Below are 20,230 nucleotides of genomic sequence, written 5' to 3'. Positions count from 1 at the left end.
CAGTACACTCTGGGGCCTGGTCCCCACCAACTCAGTTCAGCCTGTACGTGACCTTTCTGATTTGGTCCAGTGCTTAAGTAGATCAGACCTTGGGTCTTCCTCTATTTTGGCAATGGGCCCCACTGAACTTGCCTTGGTTCTGACACATTGAATTGCCTCCAAGTTCAAAGGGAAAATATGGTCTATTGCTTGCGATGATCATTTGCCAAAAAAAGAGTGATGAACAACGTATTTAATTGTTTTTCCTTGTTTTATCGGCCACCATCCGAATGTTGCTGAGAATCACCAGTGCCATCTTCAATCTGTACCTCTGCTTTATTCATTGTCAAAGACATGAATGTTTTCGGTGTTCAGAAATGTTCAATGGCTGTCAAAATTCTTCAAATTAATCAATTTTAACTTGCTGAAAATTTAATTAAGTTAATTGCAATTTGCAAGAGCCATTCAAATTAAACAATTCAAAACTATTTACTGAAAGCTCGGTCCATTGTACTATTCCTTGTTTGCCATTGTAGGTAACTTGTACAATATCCAGATCTATAAAAGTTGAAAATGATTTTCTTCATTGCATAAATGTGAATATTGACATGTTTACAAGACTTGTTAATATAGTTGTTATCTATTGTGGCATAATTTTTCTTTCTTTCTTTTTCAATCTTTTTATTAAATTTCATATATAAAAAAAAACAACACAAAATAATGAATAGATTACAGATTCAATAAACTTGAGATTACATTAGTAATAGGATAATAATATCCTATTAAAACATCCATCAACAAAAGGTGCATAAATCAATCAAGTCTATGTAAATATATATGAAAAACAAAAATAATCGTCGAAAAAAGAAAAAAAAAAATTGAAATTATATATGAGAAAAAATATATAATGAAAAAAAATACTAAACTAACACTAACATGGGCAATAATAACACTTTATAAATATATAAAGGTGTCAAGAAAAGAACTCCAGAACTCCATACCTGAACAAGTATAAGTAGAGAAAAGGATCTGAAATAAGCCAAATTAATTCATATGAAAGTGTCGAATAAATGGTCCCCAGGTTTCTTCAAATTTAATTGAAGAATCAAAGATAGTGCTTCTGATTTTTTCCAAACTCAAATAAGAAATAGTTTGGGAGAACCACTGAAATGTAGTAGGAGGATTTACTTCTTTCCAGTTTTGTAATATAGACCTTCTGGCAATTAATGTTACAAAGGCAATCATTCGTCTGATTGAAGGGGAAAGTTGATTGCCATCTTCATTTGGTATACCGAAAATTGCAGTAATAAAATGGGGTTGTAAATCGATATTCCATACTGAGGAAATGACATCAAAAATGTCCTTCCAATAGTTATGTAAAGTGGGACATGTCCAAAACATGTGAGTCAATGAAGCCACTTCTAAGTGACATCTGTCACATTGAGGATTGATATGCGAATAAAATCGGGCAAGTTTATCTTTAGACATATAAGCTCTATGTACAATTTTAAATTGTATTAAAGCATGTTTAGCACAAATAGAGGAGGAATTAACCATTTGTAAAATTTTTTCCCATTTATCTGTTGATATATTACATCGAAGTTCTTTTTCCCATTCTTGTCTAATTCTATCCGATATTTCTGGCTGTATCTTCATAATCATGTTATAAATAAAAGCTACTAATCCCTTCTGACAAGGATTAAAAGTAAAAATCAAATCTGAAAAATCCGATGGAGTTGAATTAGGAAAAGATGGAAGAATTTTATGTAAGAAATTTCTAATTTGTAAGTATCTAAAAAAATTAGATTTAGGTAATTCAAATTTGTTGGATAGTTGATCAAAAGACATCAAAGTACCTTCAAAAAAAAGATCACGAAAACATTTTATACCTTTCCTTTTCCATATACTAAAAGCTTGATCTGTCAATGAAGGTTTAAAAAAAAAATTACATAAAATAGGGCTGTCCAAAGCAAAGTTTTTCAGATTAAAGAATTTGCGAAATTGAAACCAAATTCGTAGTGTATGTTTAACAACAGGGTTAGATATCTGTTTATTGAATTTGGCTAAATCAATAGGAAGAAAAGAACCAAGAACGGAAAATATAGAATATCCCTTAACCTCACTACATTCCAAATTTACCCACTGTGGGCACACAGGTGAATCCAAATCTAGTTTCCAGTACATTAGGTTACGAATATTATTCGCCCAATAATAAAATCTAAAGTTAGGTAAAGCTAGACCACCATCTTTTTTAGACTTTTGTAATTGCCTTTTGCTTAACCTAGGATTTTTATTTTGCCAAACAAATGAGGAAATCTTTGAATCAATATTATCAAAAAAAGATTTAGGAATAAAAATTGGTAAAGCTTGGAATAAATATAAAAATTTCGGTAAAATCATCATTTTAATAGCATTAATCCGACCAACTAATGATAAAAATAAGGGAGACCATCTAGTAGTAAGTTGCTGAATTTGATGAAGCATAGGTAAAAAATTCAGTCCAAATAAATCTTTATATTTCTTGGTGATTTTTATACCTAAATAGATAAAGTTATCAGTAACAACTTTAAATGGCATCCTATCACTCAATAAAGTTTGCGCGTTTAAAGGGAATAACTCACTCTTATCTAAGTTTAACTTATAACCAGAAAAACTACCAAATTGAGCCAACAAGGATAAAATAGCAGGAATAGACCTACTAGGATTAGAAATATATAACAACAAATCATCAGCATAAAGCGATAATTTGTATAACTTCTCATTACGGGTAATACCAAAAATATTAGGAGACTCACGAATAGCAATAGCTAAAGGTTCTAATGCAATATTAAATAATAAAGGACTTAAAGGACAACCTTGTCTCGTACCACGAGATAATTGAAAAAAAGAGGATCTATAATTATTTGTAAGAACAGAAGCAACAGGTTTATAATATATTAATTTAATCCATGATATAAAATTAGGACTAAAATTAAAGTTTCTCAATGCATTAAATAAATATGTCCATTCAACTCTATCAAAGGCTTTTTCAGCATCTAATGAGATAACACATTCTGGGGTTGTAGGTGATGAAGTATAAATTATGTTAATCAATTTTCTAATATTAAAAAAGGAATATCGATTCCTAATAAAACCAGTTTGATCTTCTGAAATAATCTGTGGTAATACCTTTTCTAATCTAATGGCTAAAATTTTTGTAAGAATCTTAGAGTCTACATTTAATAATGATATAGGGCGATAAGATGCACATAAGGTAGGATCTTTATCTTTTTTAAGAATTAAAGAGATAGTAGCTTCATAAAACGATTGAGGTAATCTCTTCTTAACAAACGCATCATTAAAGATTTCACATAGCCAAGGAGAAAGCAATAAAGAAAAAGTTTTAAAAAATTCTACAATAAAACCATCAGGACCAGGAGCTTTCCCTGAATTCATTGATGAGATAGCCTCTCTTATTTCATCCATAGAAATAGGAGCATCAAGCAAGCTACAATCTTCATCTATCAGTTTAGAAATATTCAAATTATTAAAAAAATTATCCATCGTAAACCGGTCACCGTCAAATTCTGATTGATATAAAGATTTATAAAAATCTTGAAAAGTGTTATTGATCTCTTTATAATCAGTAGTTAAATTACCGTCTTGTTTACGAATTTTAATAATTTGTCGCTTAGTCGAAATAGCTTTTAATTGATTAGCTAACAATTTACCAGTTCGATCACTATGAATATAAAATTGAGCCCTAGTCTTAATTAATTGATTCTCAATTGAAGAAGATAATAATAAACTATGTTCCATTTGAAGCTCAACTCTCTTCTTATAAAGTTCTTTGGTAGGAGTAACGGAATAAATCTTATCAATTTCTTTAATTTTATCCACCAATAAAGCTATATCTGAATATCTTTGTTTTCTTTTACCAGCGGAATATGAAATAATTTGTCCACGAATAAAAGCCTTGAAAGAGTCCCAAAGTATTCCTTTATCAATCTCTTCATTATAGTTTGTTGAAAAAAATAAGTCAATTTGTTGTTTTATGAAGGTAATAAATTCTGGATCTTGAAGTAAAGTAGCATTAAATCTCCAAGATCTAGTATTGATAGAAGAATCCGAAATCTTGATAGATAACTTCAAAGGCGCATGATCCGAAATAGCAATAGAATCGTATTTACAATCAATAACATCTGTTAATAAACGATGATCAATAAGAAAGTAATCAATTCTAGAATAACTATGATATACATGTGAAAAAAATGAAAATTCTTTACCTTTAGGGTTCAAAAACCGCCATATTTCAGTAATTCCAGAATCAACCATAAAAGAATTAATAAGTAAAGCTGATCTATTCGGAAGAGTTCGAATAGGTTTAGATCTATCCATCGAAGGATTCAAACAACAATTAAAGTCTCCACCCATAATCAACATATATTCATTCAAATTAGGAAGAGAAGTAAATAAACGTTTAAAAAATTCAGGACAATCAAAGTTTGGAGCATAAATATTAACTAAAACAACTTTCCGATTAAAAAGTGAACCAGTTATCAACAAAAATCTACCCTGTGGATCAGAAATAATTTCATAATGTGTAAACGAAATTGAGGCGTCTATAAAAATAGACACACCCCTAATTTTAGCGGTACAATTTGAGTGAAATTGTTGACCTTTCCAGAACCTAAAAAAACGTTGATTATCCTCCCTCCTAATGTGGGTCTCCTGTGCAAAAATAATATTAGCGTTCAATCTATGGAATACTTTAAATATTTTTTTACGTTTAATCGGATGATTTAAACCATTAGTATTCCACGAGATAAAGTTAATAGATTTATCCATCATACCAATATTAATTGTGTGTATCATAAAAGGTTAAAAAGACACATAACCCACAATTTAGGAAGAAGGAAAATTGATTCAGGAGCAACCGGAGATCCTGACACCTCAACAATATTAACAATTTAAAGTCAGCCCATAAACTAAAAGCAAAAAAATAAAAAGCAAAAGCATGAAAAAAGATCCCTCCCCCCTCCCCCCACCCTTTGAAAGAAAGCCAAGCGGCAGGCGCATAAACTAATACTAATATTACCCCCATTTCAAGATGGCAGCTCCATAAGAAAATTTTTTAAGAAAAAACTATATAACACCCCAATTAAAATATAGAGTTGCAAAAAAAAAATATATATATATATATATATACCTACATATATATATATATATATACATACACATACACATACACACCCATATCAGACAAATCAAAAAAAAAACTAAAATAGTAAAACCAGAAAGATCATTAATAAAAAAAAATACACATTAAAGTTTAAAAATGTGATACACCTTTAAAAAAGAAATTCCATATTCAGATACAAAGATGACGTTTCACAAGCCAAGACTTATGGGAAGAAGAAACGACATTTTGAGAAAGCCATATTACAAAATATGAATATAAATTCAGCAATCTAATGAGAAAATATAGTAAAAAAAGTTATCAAAATAGAATATTTTTATAAAAAAAAAAGATTTAATAGACACTACAACATATTTAAAAAAAAACTAAAGAAAAAGAATTCAAAACCTTTGTTCCATTTCTAAATACAGGCAAGCAAATAAACGCTTATAAAAAGTAAAGACTTATGGGAAGAAGAAACGACATTTTGAAAAAAATAATTCATTATTACAAAATACAAACGTATATAAAAAAAGGATATTATAAAGATTAAAACAGCATCTATAAGCAATAATAATAGTAAAAAAAAAGACCCAGACCCATAGTTCAAAATAAGAAGTTATAACCCAACTTCCAGGGTTAAAACTTAAAATGAAATAACATCCTCTCTCCAAAAAAAAATCTTCAATGTAACTCATAGTTCAAGTTGCACTAGAGGATCGATGTTCTTCAACAAATTTCTTCGCTTCTTCAGGAGTGATAAAAAAGTGTAGACTGTTGTCGGGCAGCACCATTCTAAGCTTCGCTGGATACATTAAAGCTTGTTTAAAACCAAACGAATGAATCTCTGCCATCACTGGTTTAAAAGCGATCCTGGCTTTCATAACTTCATACGAATAGTCTTCAACTATTCGAAATGAATAATTTCTGTAGGAGATCATACCTTTTTTACGAGCTAACCGAATTAGAAGCTCTTTCTCACGAGGATAATGAAGGCGAACAATCACCGCTCGTGGTTTATCAGACACAGACGAAAGCCTCGCAACTCTATGAGCGCGGTCAATAACAGGTTCATTTTTCAAACCTTCACCACCGAAAATTTCCCACAGTAATTTAGAGAAAAATTCAGTTAAATCACCGGACTCAACTTTTTCGGGAATTCCGATGATGCGCAAATTCTGTCTGCGAGAACGATTTTCAAGATCAGTAATTTTAAACTTGTACTGATCTAAAGTTTTAGCAGTCGACTCTATCTTCTTCTCTAACACTTCAATTGTACGTGCTTTTTCACAAATTGATTGTTCAAGAGTCGTGATCTTATTTCCATGCTGTTGAACCTCTAACGCCTGCGACTGAAACTTAGTTTCAAGCGATTTAACAACTCCTTCAAGATCGGATATTTTCGAAGTAATCCTCCTTTCCAAACTTAACAGTTTACTGTCCAATTTACCTTCTAGTCTGCCTTCCAGAGCCACAAATTTAGCATCCAGTTTATTGTCCAATTTACTTTCCATAACCGCAAATTTAACATCCAGTTTAGTGTCCAAAAGACCAACAATTGCGTCGATGGATAAAGGATCCTTAGCCGATTTCTTACTTGTAGCCATTTTAGGTTTGACAAGATTAGATCAACTATTATTTTAGGAAAAAAGGGTCAATCAAAGGTAGCAACTCATATGATTAAGTTCGAAAAGGTCTAATTAAAGGGTGATTATAGTTAAAAAAATAAAGAGCGCCTAAAAGGCAGATGCTTACGTCGCCATCTTGAAACTCCACCCCCGCATAATTTTTAATAAAAATGGAATTTATGTTTAAAAGTGATCAGATATAAGCAGTTTGCCTTTGGATATGATTACTGTGTTCTTTTTGAGTAAAAGGTAACAAGCATTTTAAACGTTGAGTAAAATTAATCAGAATTGGCATAATCTCTAACATAAAATAAGAAATCAGCAATGATTCAGTCAAGTTTTCTTGGGACTTCTCCACTGCAGTCAGATCTCCCTTGACAAATAACTGGGAAGATTTGGTTTCTCTTTTTGAGTCATAGAAATTGTGCATGTGTGGTGAGTGAAGAAAGTAAGCTAATTGGGAAAGAACGAGGCAGTGTGGCTTTGCGAACCTATTTCAGTAAGTTCTACTCCAGAAAACTATATGATGCTACTCCAATTAACTGTAATTTTGATGGTATTAGATATATACTCCTGAATGTTGATTGGGAGAGATGGTTAGCAGGTAAATGGATGTTCTGACAAGAGAGAGGTTCTTGAAATTAACATGGGGAGAGTTAAGGTCAATATGTTCCTGTTCGAGTGAAGGGCAAGTCTTGCAGAATTGAGGAACCCTGCTTCATGAGGGAGATTGAGGCTCTGTTCAGGAAAATGGGTGAGTCCTTTGTCAGGTACAGGCAGCTAGGATCAGGCAAGCTCCTTGGCAAATATCAGGAATGTTGGACTGTACTTAAGGAAATCAGGAGGGGAAAAAGAAGTTATGTAGTATCTTTGGCAGATGAGGTAAAGGGGAACTACAAGAGATTCTGTAATACTAACTGTAATGTGGTAACAAGGGAGAGAATCAGTCCCCTTAAGTTTCAGTGTGGCTGGCCATGTTTGGAGCCAGGTGAGATGAGCAAGGTCTCAAATGAAGCTTGGGAATTCAGGGAAGAGAACAGTGATGTCTTGAAACATTGAAAGTGTGAAAAAGAAAGTGTTGGTAATCCAGAGGCGTAAAATGGTGGATAAATCCCGTGGCCTGACCAAGTATCAGAATCAGGTTTATTATCACTGGCATGTGACATGAAATTTGTTAACTTAGTGGCAGCAGCTCAATGCAATACATAAAAATGGAAGAAAAAAACAAATAAGTGAATCTTATTCAGTATATTATATACAGTATTGAATAGATTAAAAATCATGCAAAAAACCATATAATATGTGTGTATATATGTATACTGTATATGTATGTATCTATGTGTGTACACACGCACGCACACACACCCACACTTCCCCCCCCTTTACAAAGGTAGAGTGTTCCTATGAAACCTTTCTTAAGCCGAAATGGTGTAAAGTGAAGAACCATTAACTTAAATGGGAAAAATTTTCGTAAAAGCAAAAATCCTCTTTGTAATGCAAAACAGGTTACTAATGTAGGTCTTTCGTAAAAGCTAAGTGGTGTAAAGTGAACATTTGTAAAGTGGGGCACACCTGTATATACATACACACACATGTGCATATGTGTGTGCTTCAAAGATATATTTAGTGTCAGAGACATGAAACAATATACATCCTGAAATGCTTTTTCTTTGCAACCATCCACGAAAACAGATGAATGCCCCAAAGAATGAACAACAGTTAAATGTTAGAACCCTAAAATGCCCCCAGCTTCTCTCCCTCCTGCGCGTAAGTGGCAGCAAGCAACGATCCCCCTCCCCCCCCAGCAAAACAAAAAAGCATTAGCACCCACCACCAAGCTGCAGCAAAGCAACAGCAAAGACACAGACTTGCAGTGCTCCGAAGACTACTCGTTACCCAGTATTTGACATATCACAGTCTCTCTCCCTCTCCCTAATAAGGGAGAAAGAAGTCTCTCTATTTCACAGCGAGAGGGGAGACATAACAAACAACTCTCTGGTTTATGATGTTAAAAGTCTGTTGCGTTGCTTTTTCCAAGTTCTGTGTCCAAAGATCCATACACAGCCATAGATCTTTGACTCTCATGATACACTGATCTCCTGCCGGGACACCAACCTTCGATCCACCTGTCTCCAGAGCCACGAGATCTATTTGCTCCATAGGTTATTGTGGAAATCAAAGGAGGAAATTGCTGATGACCAGGCAGAGATGCTTGTATTTTCCTCAGCCGGGGTGAGGTACTGGAAGGTGCCCAATGTGTATTTATTTAGGAAGGGATGTAGGGACAAGTACAGGAACTTCAGGGCAGTAAGCTAGCACTATTTATCTACCTTTGGAAAGGCAAGGTCTGATTAGAGTTGGTCACTATGGTTTTTGCATGTAGGATATCATGTCTCAAGAATTTCACTTTCAACAAGGTGTTACCAAGAGGATTGACTAAGGCAGGGTGGTAAATGTTGTTGTTTCGGACTTCAGCAAAACCTTTGTTGATGTTTTGCATAGTAAACTGGTCTGGAAGGTAAGATCACATGAGATTCATGGTGAACTAGCCAGATAGATATTAAATTAGATTGGTGGAAGGAGTTATGGGGTGGTAGTGAAGGGTTATTTTCCAGCTTTGAGACCTATTCCAGCTGCATGTGGCACGGATCAGTTCTGGGTCCATGCTGTGGATTAGAATATAGGTCCATGATTAGTAAATTTGTGAATGACACCAAAATCAGAGGTACAGTACTTTGAAGAATGTTGTCCAACCTTGCAGCAGGATCTGGAACAAATGGGAGAGTGGGCAAATGAATGGCAGATGGAATTTAGTTCAGGCAAGTGTTAAGCAGTGCATTTTAGAAAATTAATCTAGAGCAGAACATTGTAAATAACAGGGGCCTGGGGTGTTTTGTGCAACGGAGAGACCTAGGGTTATGAGTGCAAGGTTTCTTGAACTAACAATACAGCAAGACAGAATGGTGGTGAAGAAACTGTGGAGCATACTTTCCTCCTTCAGATGGGACATTGAGTTGGGAAGTTAAGTTAAAGGTGTATACAGCATTGGTGAGATTTTGCAGTTCTGATCACCATGTAACAAGAAAGGATGTGATTAAGCTAGAGGGGATGATGAGAAGATTCACAAGGATGTTACCAGGACTGGAGGGCTTGATTTAAAGAAAGACTGCATTGGCTCGGATTGCTTTCACTGGAGTGAAGGAGGCTAAGGGATGATCGGAAAGAGGTCATAAAATCAGAGGGACATAAACAAGCTAGATAGGGGAGTGCAATACAAGAGAGCATAGGTCCCCTTTAAATCTCGAAACTGAGGGGCAAGTTTTTTCCACTGAGGGTGGTGGGTGTATGCTCTGAGCTGTCAAATGAGGTGGTGGAAGGAGTACAGCTGGACTATTTAATGAAAGACATTTGGACAGAATCATAGAAGGGCTTAGAGAGAGAGAGTGACCAAATGCAGGCAAATGTAGCTGAGGAGGGCTACTTGGTTGGCAATGATAAGGTGGGCCAAACTGCAGTATGTATGACAAGGCATGAACTCTGGACCAGAAATAACAAAACTGTGACATTCAACTGTCATGTAGAAGGTCAGGCACGATTTTGATGAATGACAGAGCAGATCTGGAGGCCAAGTGTTGCACTTGTGTAAGTTTCTGCCTGTAATTGACATAATTGTTCATTGCAATGATGTAAATTGATGTGGTTAATCTCAGATTGAAAACTATCTTTTTTTTGGAATTTGATTTCACCCATAGAGTAAAATAAATCTGTATTATGGAATGTTTAGGGTACAACATTATCTATTGGGAGTCTTGTCATTAAATTGTCTATTAAATATTTTTAACACAATGTAGCATAAAGAATCAAGTAACAAATTTGGTGTTTGATTCACCGACATTAACTTGCTTTGATATTTGTGATGTGTTTTGATTATGCAGTGATATTTTGTGGACTATTTTCTAGCATGAGAGTGATGACAAATGAGCAGAAATTAAGTAGAGCGGGACAGCTTTCTCTGGAGTTAAGAATGAGCTTTGATCTCAAATATATGTGGCTTAACAAGATAGATAGAATTATTTCATCTGGTTGTATGATGCGGATCTAGAGGGGATTTTCTCAATAAGAAGGCAGGGGAAGTTATTTTGCTCTTGAATTTTTGGAATTCTCTGCTTTGAAGACTGAACATACAAACATTTTGGGTCAGAAATTTCAATGGAAATGTGCATGCTGAACAAGTTGTGTTTTCCGTTCAATTTTATCTATGAACTTTAACAGAGGTGCAGTGCTGAGGAGCCTTGCAGCTAAGTTCCTGTTTGTTCTGAAAATAGAAAATGGAATTGAGTTTTATCCTGTTCAGTTCGTAATCATTTGGCAAGTGTCTCAGTTTATCCAGTGCTCTGTGCTGGAATTTGATTAGCCAAATTATTTTATAATAGTTGGAATGTATTCCAGTGCTCACAGCTCGTCTTAGACATGATTCAGTTCACTATCTGAAGCAGTATGAGTTGTGGAAAAGATAATGTTCTAACTGTATATTTGTGGTCATAATTTCTATCTAGGCTGTGTTATTGGGTGAAAATCCAAGATGGTGACTAATTCCTTTCAAAAGTAATGGAAGAAGTACACAATGGAGTGAAAAATAAGAAATGTTGCTCCAAATTAAAGAAAATAATGATTTTTTAATGTATGTGTGGGAGTTTCTTTAACACTTGCTCCTGGTAATGTTTTTAAGCAATGTTATTGATTAATGGTGCAACTGTCTAAATTTCTTGTTGGGACAACATTTTAGCACTATTTGAGCTTTTCTGGGTTAATTGTGGTGATATTGCTGACTTAAATTGGGCTGATAAACTCAAAATTAAATTAAATTAAATAAACTCAAATTTAAATTAAATTAAATAAACTCAAAATTTAGGGACATACAGAAGTTCTGATGAAGTCTGAGTCTACTAAATGTGCACATTCCATATTCTGTACTTGACTGCAGCCAATGCTGTCAGATCTACCTAGGTAGTAGGCTGATTATCTGCCAGAAAGTTGACCCCATTCTTATGCTGCTAAAACTAGTGGTGATCTACATCATCCCTTCAGTCCTTGCATCACTTAACTTCTATTTTTAGTCATGTGCCTACTCTTTCTGGAGAAAAGGCACCAGAGAATGGAAGTAAAAAAGGATAAAAGTTCAAGGATAAAATTAAAAGGATAAAAGATGCAAGATTAAGTTTGTGAACCCTTTGCAATTATCTGGTTTTCTGCATTAATTACTCATAAAATCTGGTTGATCTTCATCTAAATTATAATAGTAAAAAAACACAATCTGCCTGAACTAATAGCTCAAAAACAATTGTACTTCTCGTCAATACTGAGCACACCATTTAACCAATTACAGCCTGGGTTCAAAAAAGTATGTGAACCTCCAGGGTAATGCCTTCTATAAAAGCTATTTGGAGTCGGGTGTTCCAGTCCATGCAATTAGATGGGAAATGTGGGTTGTGGAGGTGCCCTGCTCTGTATAAAAAAGACACACTTAAGTCAGGTTACTGACAGAGCCTGCTCTTCTCAAGAAAGATTTGTTTATGTGCACCATGCCTCAATGCAAAGAGCTATCAAAAGGACCTTAGAAGAAGTATTGTAGAGATGCATCAAGCAGGAAAAGGCTACAAAAACATTTTTAAAAACCCGAATGTTCATCAGATCACGGTAAGAGAAATTGTCTACAAATGGAAGAAATTCAGTATTGTTGCCTCTTTCTGGGAGTGGGCATCCTGCAAAGATCTCACCAAGAACACAACATGCAATGCTGATGGAAGTGAAAAAGAACCCAAGGGTAATGTCAAAAGACCTGCAAAAATTTCCACAGCTTGTTAAAGTCTCTGTTCATGTGTCCACTATAAGAAAACAACCAAACAAGAATGGTGTACAAAGAAGGACACCACAAAGAAAACCACAACACTCCAAACAAAAAAAAATTGCTGCATGTCTTAAGTTTGCAGACACCACTTGGATGTTCCACAGTAATTCTGGGAGAATATTCTGTGGACAGATGAGACAAAAATTGAACTTTTTGGCAGAAATGCACCCTGCTATATTTGAACGAAAAAAGGCACTGCATACCAACACCAAAACCTCATCCCATCTGTGAAGCATGTTGGAAGGAACATAATGGTTTGGGCTGCTTTGCTGCTTCAGGGCCTGGACAGCTTGCAGTCATTGAGGGAACAATGAATTCAAAATTGTATCAAGACTTTTTACAGGAGAATGTCAGGGTAAAGGCCCATCACCTGAAGCTTAATAGAAGTTGGATGATGCAACAAGACAATGATCTGCAAAACAAGAGTAAATCAACAACAGAATAGTCTAAAAAGAAGAAAATTTATGCTTTGGAACGGGCAAGTCAGAGTCCAGACTTTAACCTAATTGAGATGCTATAGAAACTTAGAATATAGGTGCTGGAGTAGACCATTTGGCCCTTCGAACCTGCACCGCCATTCAGTATGATCATGGCTGATCATCCAACTCAGAACCCTGTACCTGCTTTCTCTCCATACCCCCGATCCCTTTAGCCACAAGGGCCATATCTAACTACCTTTTAAATATAGCCAATGAACCAGCCTCAACTGTTTCCTGTGGCAGAGAATTCCACAGATTCACCACTCTCTGTGTGAAGATGTTTTTCCTCATCTCGGTCCTAAAAGGGTTCCTCTTTATCCTTAAACTGTGACCCCTCGTTCTGGAATTCCCCAACATCGGAAACAATCTTCCTACATCTAGCCTGTCCAATCCTTTTAGAATTTTATACTTTTCAATAAGATCCCCCCTCAGTCTTCTAAATTCCAGTGAGTATAAGCCTAGTTGATCCAGTCTTTCTTCAAATGAAAGTCCTGCCATCCCAGGAATCGATCTGGTGAACCTTCTTTGTACTCCCTCTATGGCAAGAATGTCTTTCCTCAGATTAGGGGACCAAAACTGCACACAATCCTCTAGGTGCGGTCTCACCAAGGCCTTGTACTATGGCATGAACTGAAACAGTTTGTAGGGAGGACAGTCTAAAATTCTCCTCGCCGTTGTGCAAATCTATTCGGCAACAGCTACAGGAAATGATTGCTGCTAAATGAGGTTCTACCAGTTATTAAATCCAAGGTTCACATACTTTTTCCAGCCTGGATTGTGAATGATTAAACAATGTATTCAATAAAGACAATTGTTTGTTATTAGTTTAGGCAGATTGTATTTGTATATCATTGCGACATAAATGAAGATCAGACCATATTTTAAGAGTAATTAATGTAGAAAACCATGTAATTGCAAAGGGTTCTCAAACCTTTTTCTTGTTGCAACTGTACATTCTCACCAATACAGGCTACTAGTAAGCTGAGCAATCTTTTATAATTATCCATGGAAAATAAGCCCTGTTCTGGTAATCTGTTTGGTTGTGCACATTTTGATCACATCCTGTAGGACTAAAAACTCTTCTTCATTCACCCTTTCACTGAATCAAGCAATTGCTTCCATATGGTGGGCTTCCTCTCAGGGTACCTTGGCTAGCCCAAGGAATTTGATCTGAGGAAAACCAAAGTCTGAATAATTTTCTTACTCAAAAGAAACTAATATTTGGTCTTCACTTGGTCCTGATGTGTAGCTCAATGCATGAATATAAGAGGTTGCTACAGATACACAGAATTTGGGAAATAACTCTTAAGTGCTGCTTTCTCTTTCATATTACCCACTGCACTGTAGGATGTTTAATTTTTTTCAGGACTATTGAACTAGTCTGGGTGTCTCTCGTGAGCATTATGGATATGCGCTTAAACCACCGCTTCCGTTAAGCTATGTTTCAGTGAAGTGTTCTGATCAAGATTTTCCATCGTATGATGACTTGATTCCTAATTTATATTGGTCTTATCGATAATGTGCTCATAATTATTAAATTGTTAGCATTATTGGATATCTTTTTGCATAGCTGAGTACAAGTAAGCATTTAAATATACTGAACAGTTTTAATCTGGTCGAACTAAAGGTTAAATATTTCTTCAGTTACTGTAAATCCACAAGGATTTCTAAATAGCAGATTTATTTTGGTGGCAAACCAAACATAATCCAGAAATTTATCAGTAGAAAATTAATGATTGATTTTAGCTTCTGTTGAGACATCATACAAATGCGAATTATTATTCTAAATAACACGATGCTTGCAATTCTTAGATGAAGAAACTCACGATATCGATGATCTTGAATCGGAAGCAACTATAACAGCAGTTAGAGCATCCTCTGTGGTAAGAAATATCCATGTAAATTGGATACTTATGTGCTGTTGATCTAATGGAAATGTTGTTGTGTTGGTAACCAAGTCTTGCACAGAATGTAACGTGCTTCTTTTTATCTTGGTTTGCATTGATGAAATATATCAGTTTATCAATTTGTGCATTTCAAATAAAGTATTTGGAAAGATTTTTTTCCTCATTAAGTTCAGACACCATGAGACTGCTTACTGTGTACTACTTGTCAGCATTTTAAATCATTGAGTACCCTCAAGAATTTAGTTCTGCTGTTCACCTGCCATTGAAACTTTTATCCATGCTGTTATTGTCTACGATCTTTACTTCTGATGTACTCCGGTTTGGCTTATTCTAATCTCTCTAAACTTGATGTTTTCTCGAGGTTAACCCCTTTCCTGTCAGTGAACTCTGCATTTTCATTCATGCCAATTTGCATTTCCTCTTGATTAAGTAATGCTTCATTTTTTAAATTCTTGATTTCCTTTTCAAATCCTTCCAATGTCCCACACCACTTTATAATCTCTTGCAAACTTCTAACTATCTAAGTTAACTGCACTCCTCGAATTCTAGCTTCTGTCATTCCTGTATATTAGTTAACCTAATTTTGGCAGTATTGCCTTTTATTAGGCAAGGATCTAGGAGCTTTTTTAAATGTCTGCACATTTTTTTTGCCTTTTTCCCTTCAAGGTGCATTAAAATATGCCTCTGTAAACAAGCACTTGGCCATCTACCCTGACATGTGGCAGGCAGGCATATTTGTTTTGCAGTGTTCCCATGTGCCTTTGGCATATGAAGAAGTAAGTGCACAAGTAAAATTGAAGTTTGTTATTTTTGAAGAGCAGTCATACCAAAAACATTTACATTTTAGATACTCTTTATTTTATCAATGGGTCTGAGTTGAAGAAAATTGATATTTCTCTTGGTAATTATTTGAGATGGTGAAGCATTTGTGCATAATATATTAACTAATCTTTGAGACTGTATTCAACAAGCTATCATTGATAAAGGTCAGAATGCATTCTCATGAAACCTACTAAATCCATTTCAGTGCAAAATTTGTTGAAATTGAGGTTGATGTAAACTTAGCTGGACTCTGCTGAAAAATTTTCCTGTCAAATACAGTAATAAGTTGGTTAAAAGGTTACTTACAGCTTCACTATTTTAAGTAGAAAGTGAAGCAATTTATTCATATTAAGTCTAGATGAAACAGCTAAAGTGGCATGTATGTAATGCTATATTTGTGTATAACTAATGGTTCTGAATTGATTTAGTTTTAAATGATTAATGAAATTCTTTATTTAAGGACATTTAAATTTAACTATGAAGGAATTACTAAAGGTGCTACTTTAATTCTATCACTATTAGCATGGTGCTGTGTATTTTTGAACTTTTGAGGCTTATTTTTGGAGTGTAACTTGAAGAAATTAGGCTGGCACTTGGAGTTAAAGTTTTTAAGGTACTGAAAGCGGTACATGGAGAAGGTGGTCCACTCACACAGAGGAGGTGGGAATGGGTGAGCTGATTTTCTAATCAAGGAAGAAGCAAAGGCTTCAAAGGAAAGAAAAATATCCAGGGGAGATTAAATGACATGATGTGGTTAGCAAAGAACGAGATAATGTGCTTAGTAAAGAAACAAAGAACTACTTGAAGATGAAGTGATTGAGAAATCAGAATCATAAAAGGTAGAGGGAAAGCAATAGGTAGAAATTTGAAATTAAAGCAAAGTACTGGAAAGAGTTACTAAACATCTAGAATTTAACACAAACGTTGAATAACACAAAATGCTGGAGGAACACAGCAACTCAGATAACATCAATGGAAAGTCCTTATTTCATGTCGAGACCCTTGGTGTGTGCATGTTATCACATCTGGTTGGTAATGAGGTGCTATACCTCTATTAAATTGCATTTTACCAGAAAAGAGTAAATGACTGAAGATTGAATTGAGGTACACTGTAAAGTATTCTGCCAGTATATTTTCGTATTTGGTTTCTCGGATGTACAGGAAATATGACCAAAGATCTAATACATATGCAAACTGTAGGTTGAGTACCCATTATCTGAACACCTCAGAAATGCATAATTTTATTTGAGAACTGACATGATGCCACAAATGGAAAATTCCACAAGGCACTGGGAATGTCCCCAGGTGCATTGCAGACAGTTCTGAGTAGTGACCTCACATATCCTGAGTGGGGCCTGTTGACAGCAGTTTCTAGTGAGCAGTCATCACAGCCAGACCTTTGTGCATTCCCTATAATGATGATCGTGTGGTTTGCACTTGTTCTCTGTGCTGTGAAGATATTGTTCAAAATGTCAGAAGGCTGACAGATATTCCTATAAGCAGTTCTGAAAAGAAGAAGAGGAAGCTTTTATGTTTGTTTATAACATAGAAAGTCAAGTTGTTGGGAAAATTTGACATTGTTGTAAGTGCAAAGCCCCTGATAGAGGACTATAGTATTGGAAGGTAGGTGGAGGCTGTAAGCCAGCCACTGTTTGTTACTGATCAGCTAATTCAGGTGTTCTCCTGATGCTGCTGTGCTACTTTTGTTACTCTGCACACATTATATTTTCATTATATTAATGGTATGTAATAATTTTTACTGTTAATTACTTATGTGTGATAAACAAGTGTAAGACAAAGACTGCTTACAGGTAGCACATAAATGATGGTGATGCCAAACAGGCACCGACTGTCCACCCAAGTGGCCAAGGTAGTGATAGCTTACCTTTCTGATGGTTCAATGCACACATAATAATGCACAAAATTATTATATAAAACTACCTTCAGGGTATTTGTATAAGCAGTGCATGTAATGTGAATGGATTTTGTGTTTAGACCTGGGTCCCACCTCCAAGCTCTCTCTTTATATTGATGCAAATGTTCCAAAATCTAAAACATTTCTAGCCCCAGGCATTTCAAGTAAGAGGTGCTCAGCCTGCATTTATGTCCCAGGTGTAATGCCTGTTAAGTATATTCTAAATTGGAAGGTGAACAAGCCAGTTGCTGTTGGTAGGAAGGAATAAGCTGTTTTTAAAAGAAAAGAAGGATTTAAATTTTCATTGGTTATGTGTAAGATTCTTTGGTGGTCATGCATATTTGTAGAGATGGAATAGTAAACCAGAAAGCCCCAGAGGAAGTAGTCTCCTTTGGAATGTTGAAAGTAACATTCTTTTCGGATTCTCTGAATTAGTTTTCTTTCAGGCCTATTTGGGCAATCTTTCATGCCTCTTTTTTTTATGTTTCATTGTTGATTTTTGGATTGACATTCTGCCCTTGTTCTGAAGTGAAATATTTCTTCAATCTTCTTGTTGATCTCCACCCTCTTCAATTTTACATGAGTTTACCACTAGGCTTTCTTGACTTATCCATTTCAGGAATAGGCTTCTTTCACAATAAGCCAGTGACACAGAAATTATAGCCAGCTTACACTTCAACCTAGCTTTTATTTGATGCTTGTTCCTTTTTTTTTCCTGTCTCTGCATCTATTTCTTCACGAACCTTCTATACAAGTCATCCCTCCTTAAAGATTTCCCATCTTTGGTGGGAGGTTTGGGACCACCTCCATTCACTCTTTGACTTTCTGCACTTTGATAATGAGGAATAGCATCTTATCAAGCTAGGTTCATTTCAGCCTTTCAGAAGCAAAGTTGGGTTCAAGAACTTGAGTATTTCCAATATTTTCTGGCTTGGTTCACCCCCCCCCCTTTTTTTTGGATGGTTTTTGATTTTGCTTCTTCTACTTGCATCTCCTTTCACCTGATCTTTTGTTTCTTCACTCGTCAGAAATTATCTTCTGCTTCACCTTGTAGCATCATTCCTTTATTTAATCTTATCCTTTTGTACATCATTCAGTTTATTATTCCTTTCTCCATCTTTTCAGGTATTTTAAAAAGAAATTTTAACTTTTTCCAGTTCTGATGAAGAGTTAGTTATCTGGAAGTTATTTTTATTTTCTGTTTTTCTTTCTCCACAGATGATACCTGTACTCAGAGTATTTCAGACATTTCAGTATTTTAATTATCAAATATCCATTGTCTTTTTTCTTTTATGCCTTTCATTATGCCTTTCAATTTTATAAGAGCGTAAGGCATAGGAGCAGAATTAGGCCACTTGGCCCATCAGGTCTGCTCTGCCATTCCATCATGGCTGATTTATTGTCTCCCTCAACCCAATACTCCTGCCTTCTCCCCGACTAACTAAGACACAGTCAACCTCTGCTTTAAATACACTCAATGACTTTACTTTTGCGATGTCTGTGGCAGTGAATTCCACAAACACACCAACCTCTGGCTAAAGCAATTCCTCCTTATCTCTGTTCTAAATGGACATTCCTGTGTTCTGAGGCTGTGCCCTCTGATCCAAGACTCTCACATTATGGGAAACGTCTTTTCCATATCCATGCTGTCTAGACCTTTTAATATATGATAGGTTTCATTGAGATCCCCCTTCATTCTTCTAAACTTCAAGTACAGACACAGAGCTTGTACGTCAAGGACATCAAAGTCTTACTGTACGTTACATCAAAGTCTTACTGTACATTAATCCTTTCATTTCCAGAGTAATTCTCGTGAACCTCCTCTGGACCCTCTCCAATGGCAGCACATCTTTCCTTAGATAAGAAGCCCAAAACTGCTCACAGTACTTCATATGCAGTTTGTTATAAAGCCTCAGCATCACATCATTGCTCTTGTATTCATCCTCTTGAAACGAATGCTGACCTTGTATTTGCCATCCTTACCATCAGCCCAACCTACAAATTAAACTTCAGGGAATCCTGCACAAGATCTCCCAAGTACCTTTGTACCTCTGATTTCTGAATTTTCTCCCCATTTAGAAAGTAGTCTGTGCTTTTATGCCTTCTACCAAAATGATTATCATTCACTTCATGGTATTTGCTTTGCCATTTCTTAACTGATTCTCCCTATCAGTCTAAGTTCATCTGCAGACTTCCTTCTTCCTCAACACTATCTGCCCTCCACCTGTCTTTGTATCTTCCACAAACTTGGCCTCAAAGCCATCAATTCTGTCATCCAAATCATTGACATTTAATGTAAAAATAAATGGTTTGGACATTGACCTCTGAGGAATTCCACTAGTCACTGGCAGTCAACCAGAACTGAGCCCTTTATTCCAACTCTTTGCCTTCTGACAGTCAGCCTATCTTCTATCCATGCTAGTATTGTTCCTGT

General features: G+C 35.5%; 1 protein-coding gene across 6 annotated transcripts in view; it reads left to right on the top strand.

The window, feature by feature from the left end:
* The window catches only part of zmym4.1 (zinc finger MYM-type containing 4, tandem duplicate 1), a 233,179-nt gene that overhangs the window by 100,824 nt on the left and 112,125 nt on the right, over window positions 1–20,230 (top strand). For all 6 annotated transcript variants that reach the window (XM_059954389.1, XM_059954387.1, XM_059954391.1 and 3 more), the window contains one exon: window positions 14,965–15,035. In XM_059954389.1, the coding sequence (XP_059810372.1) occupies window positions 14,965–15,035 (71 nt within the window). The remainder of the gene's footprint in view (window positions 1–14,964; window positions 15,036–20,230) is intronic.

Source organism: Hypanus sabinus, chromosome 30, assembly GCF_030144855.1.
Source record: "Hypanus sabinus isolate sHypSab1 chromosome 30, sHypSab1.hap1, whole genome shotgun sequence".
NCBI classification, from domain to species: Eukaryota; Metazoa; Chordata; class Chondrichthyes; order Myliobatiformes; family Dasyatidae; genus Hypanus; species Hypanus sabinus.
The sequence above is the reverse complement of the archived record's forward strand: the minus strand, read 5'-3'. Positions and strand labels throughout refer to the sequence as shown.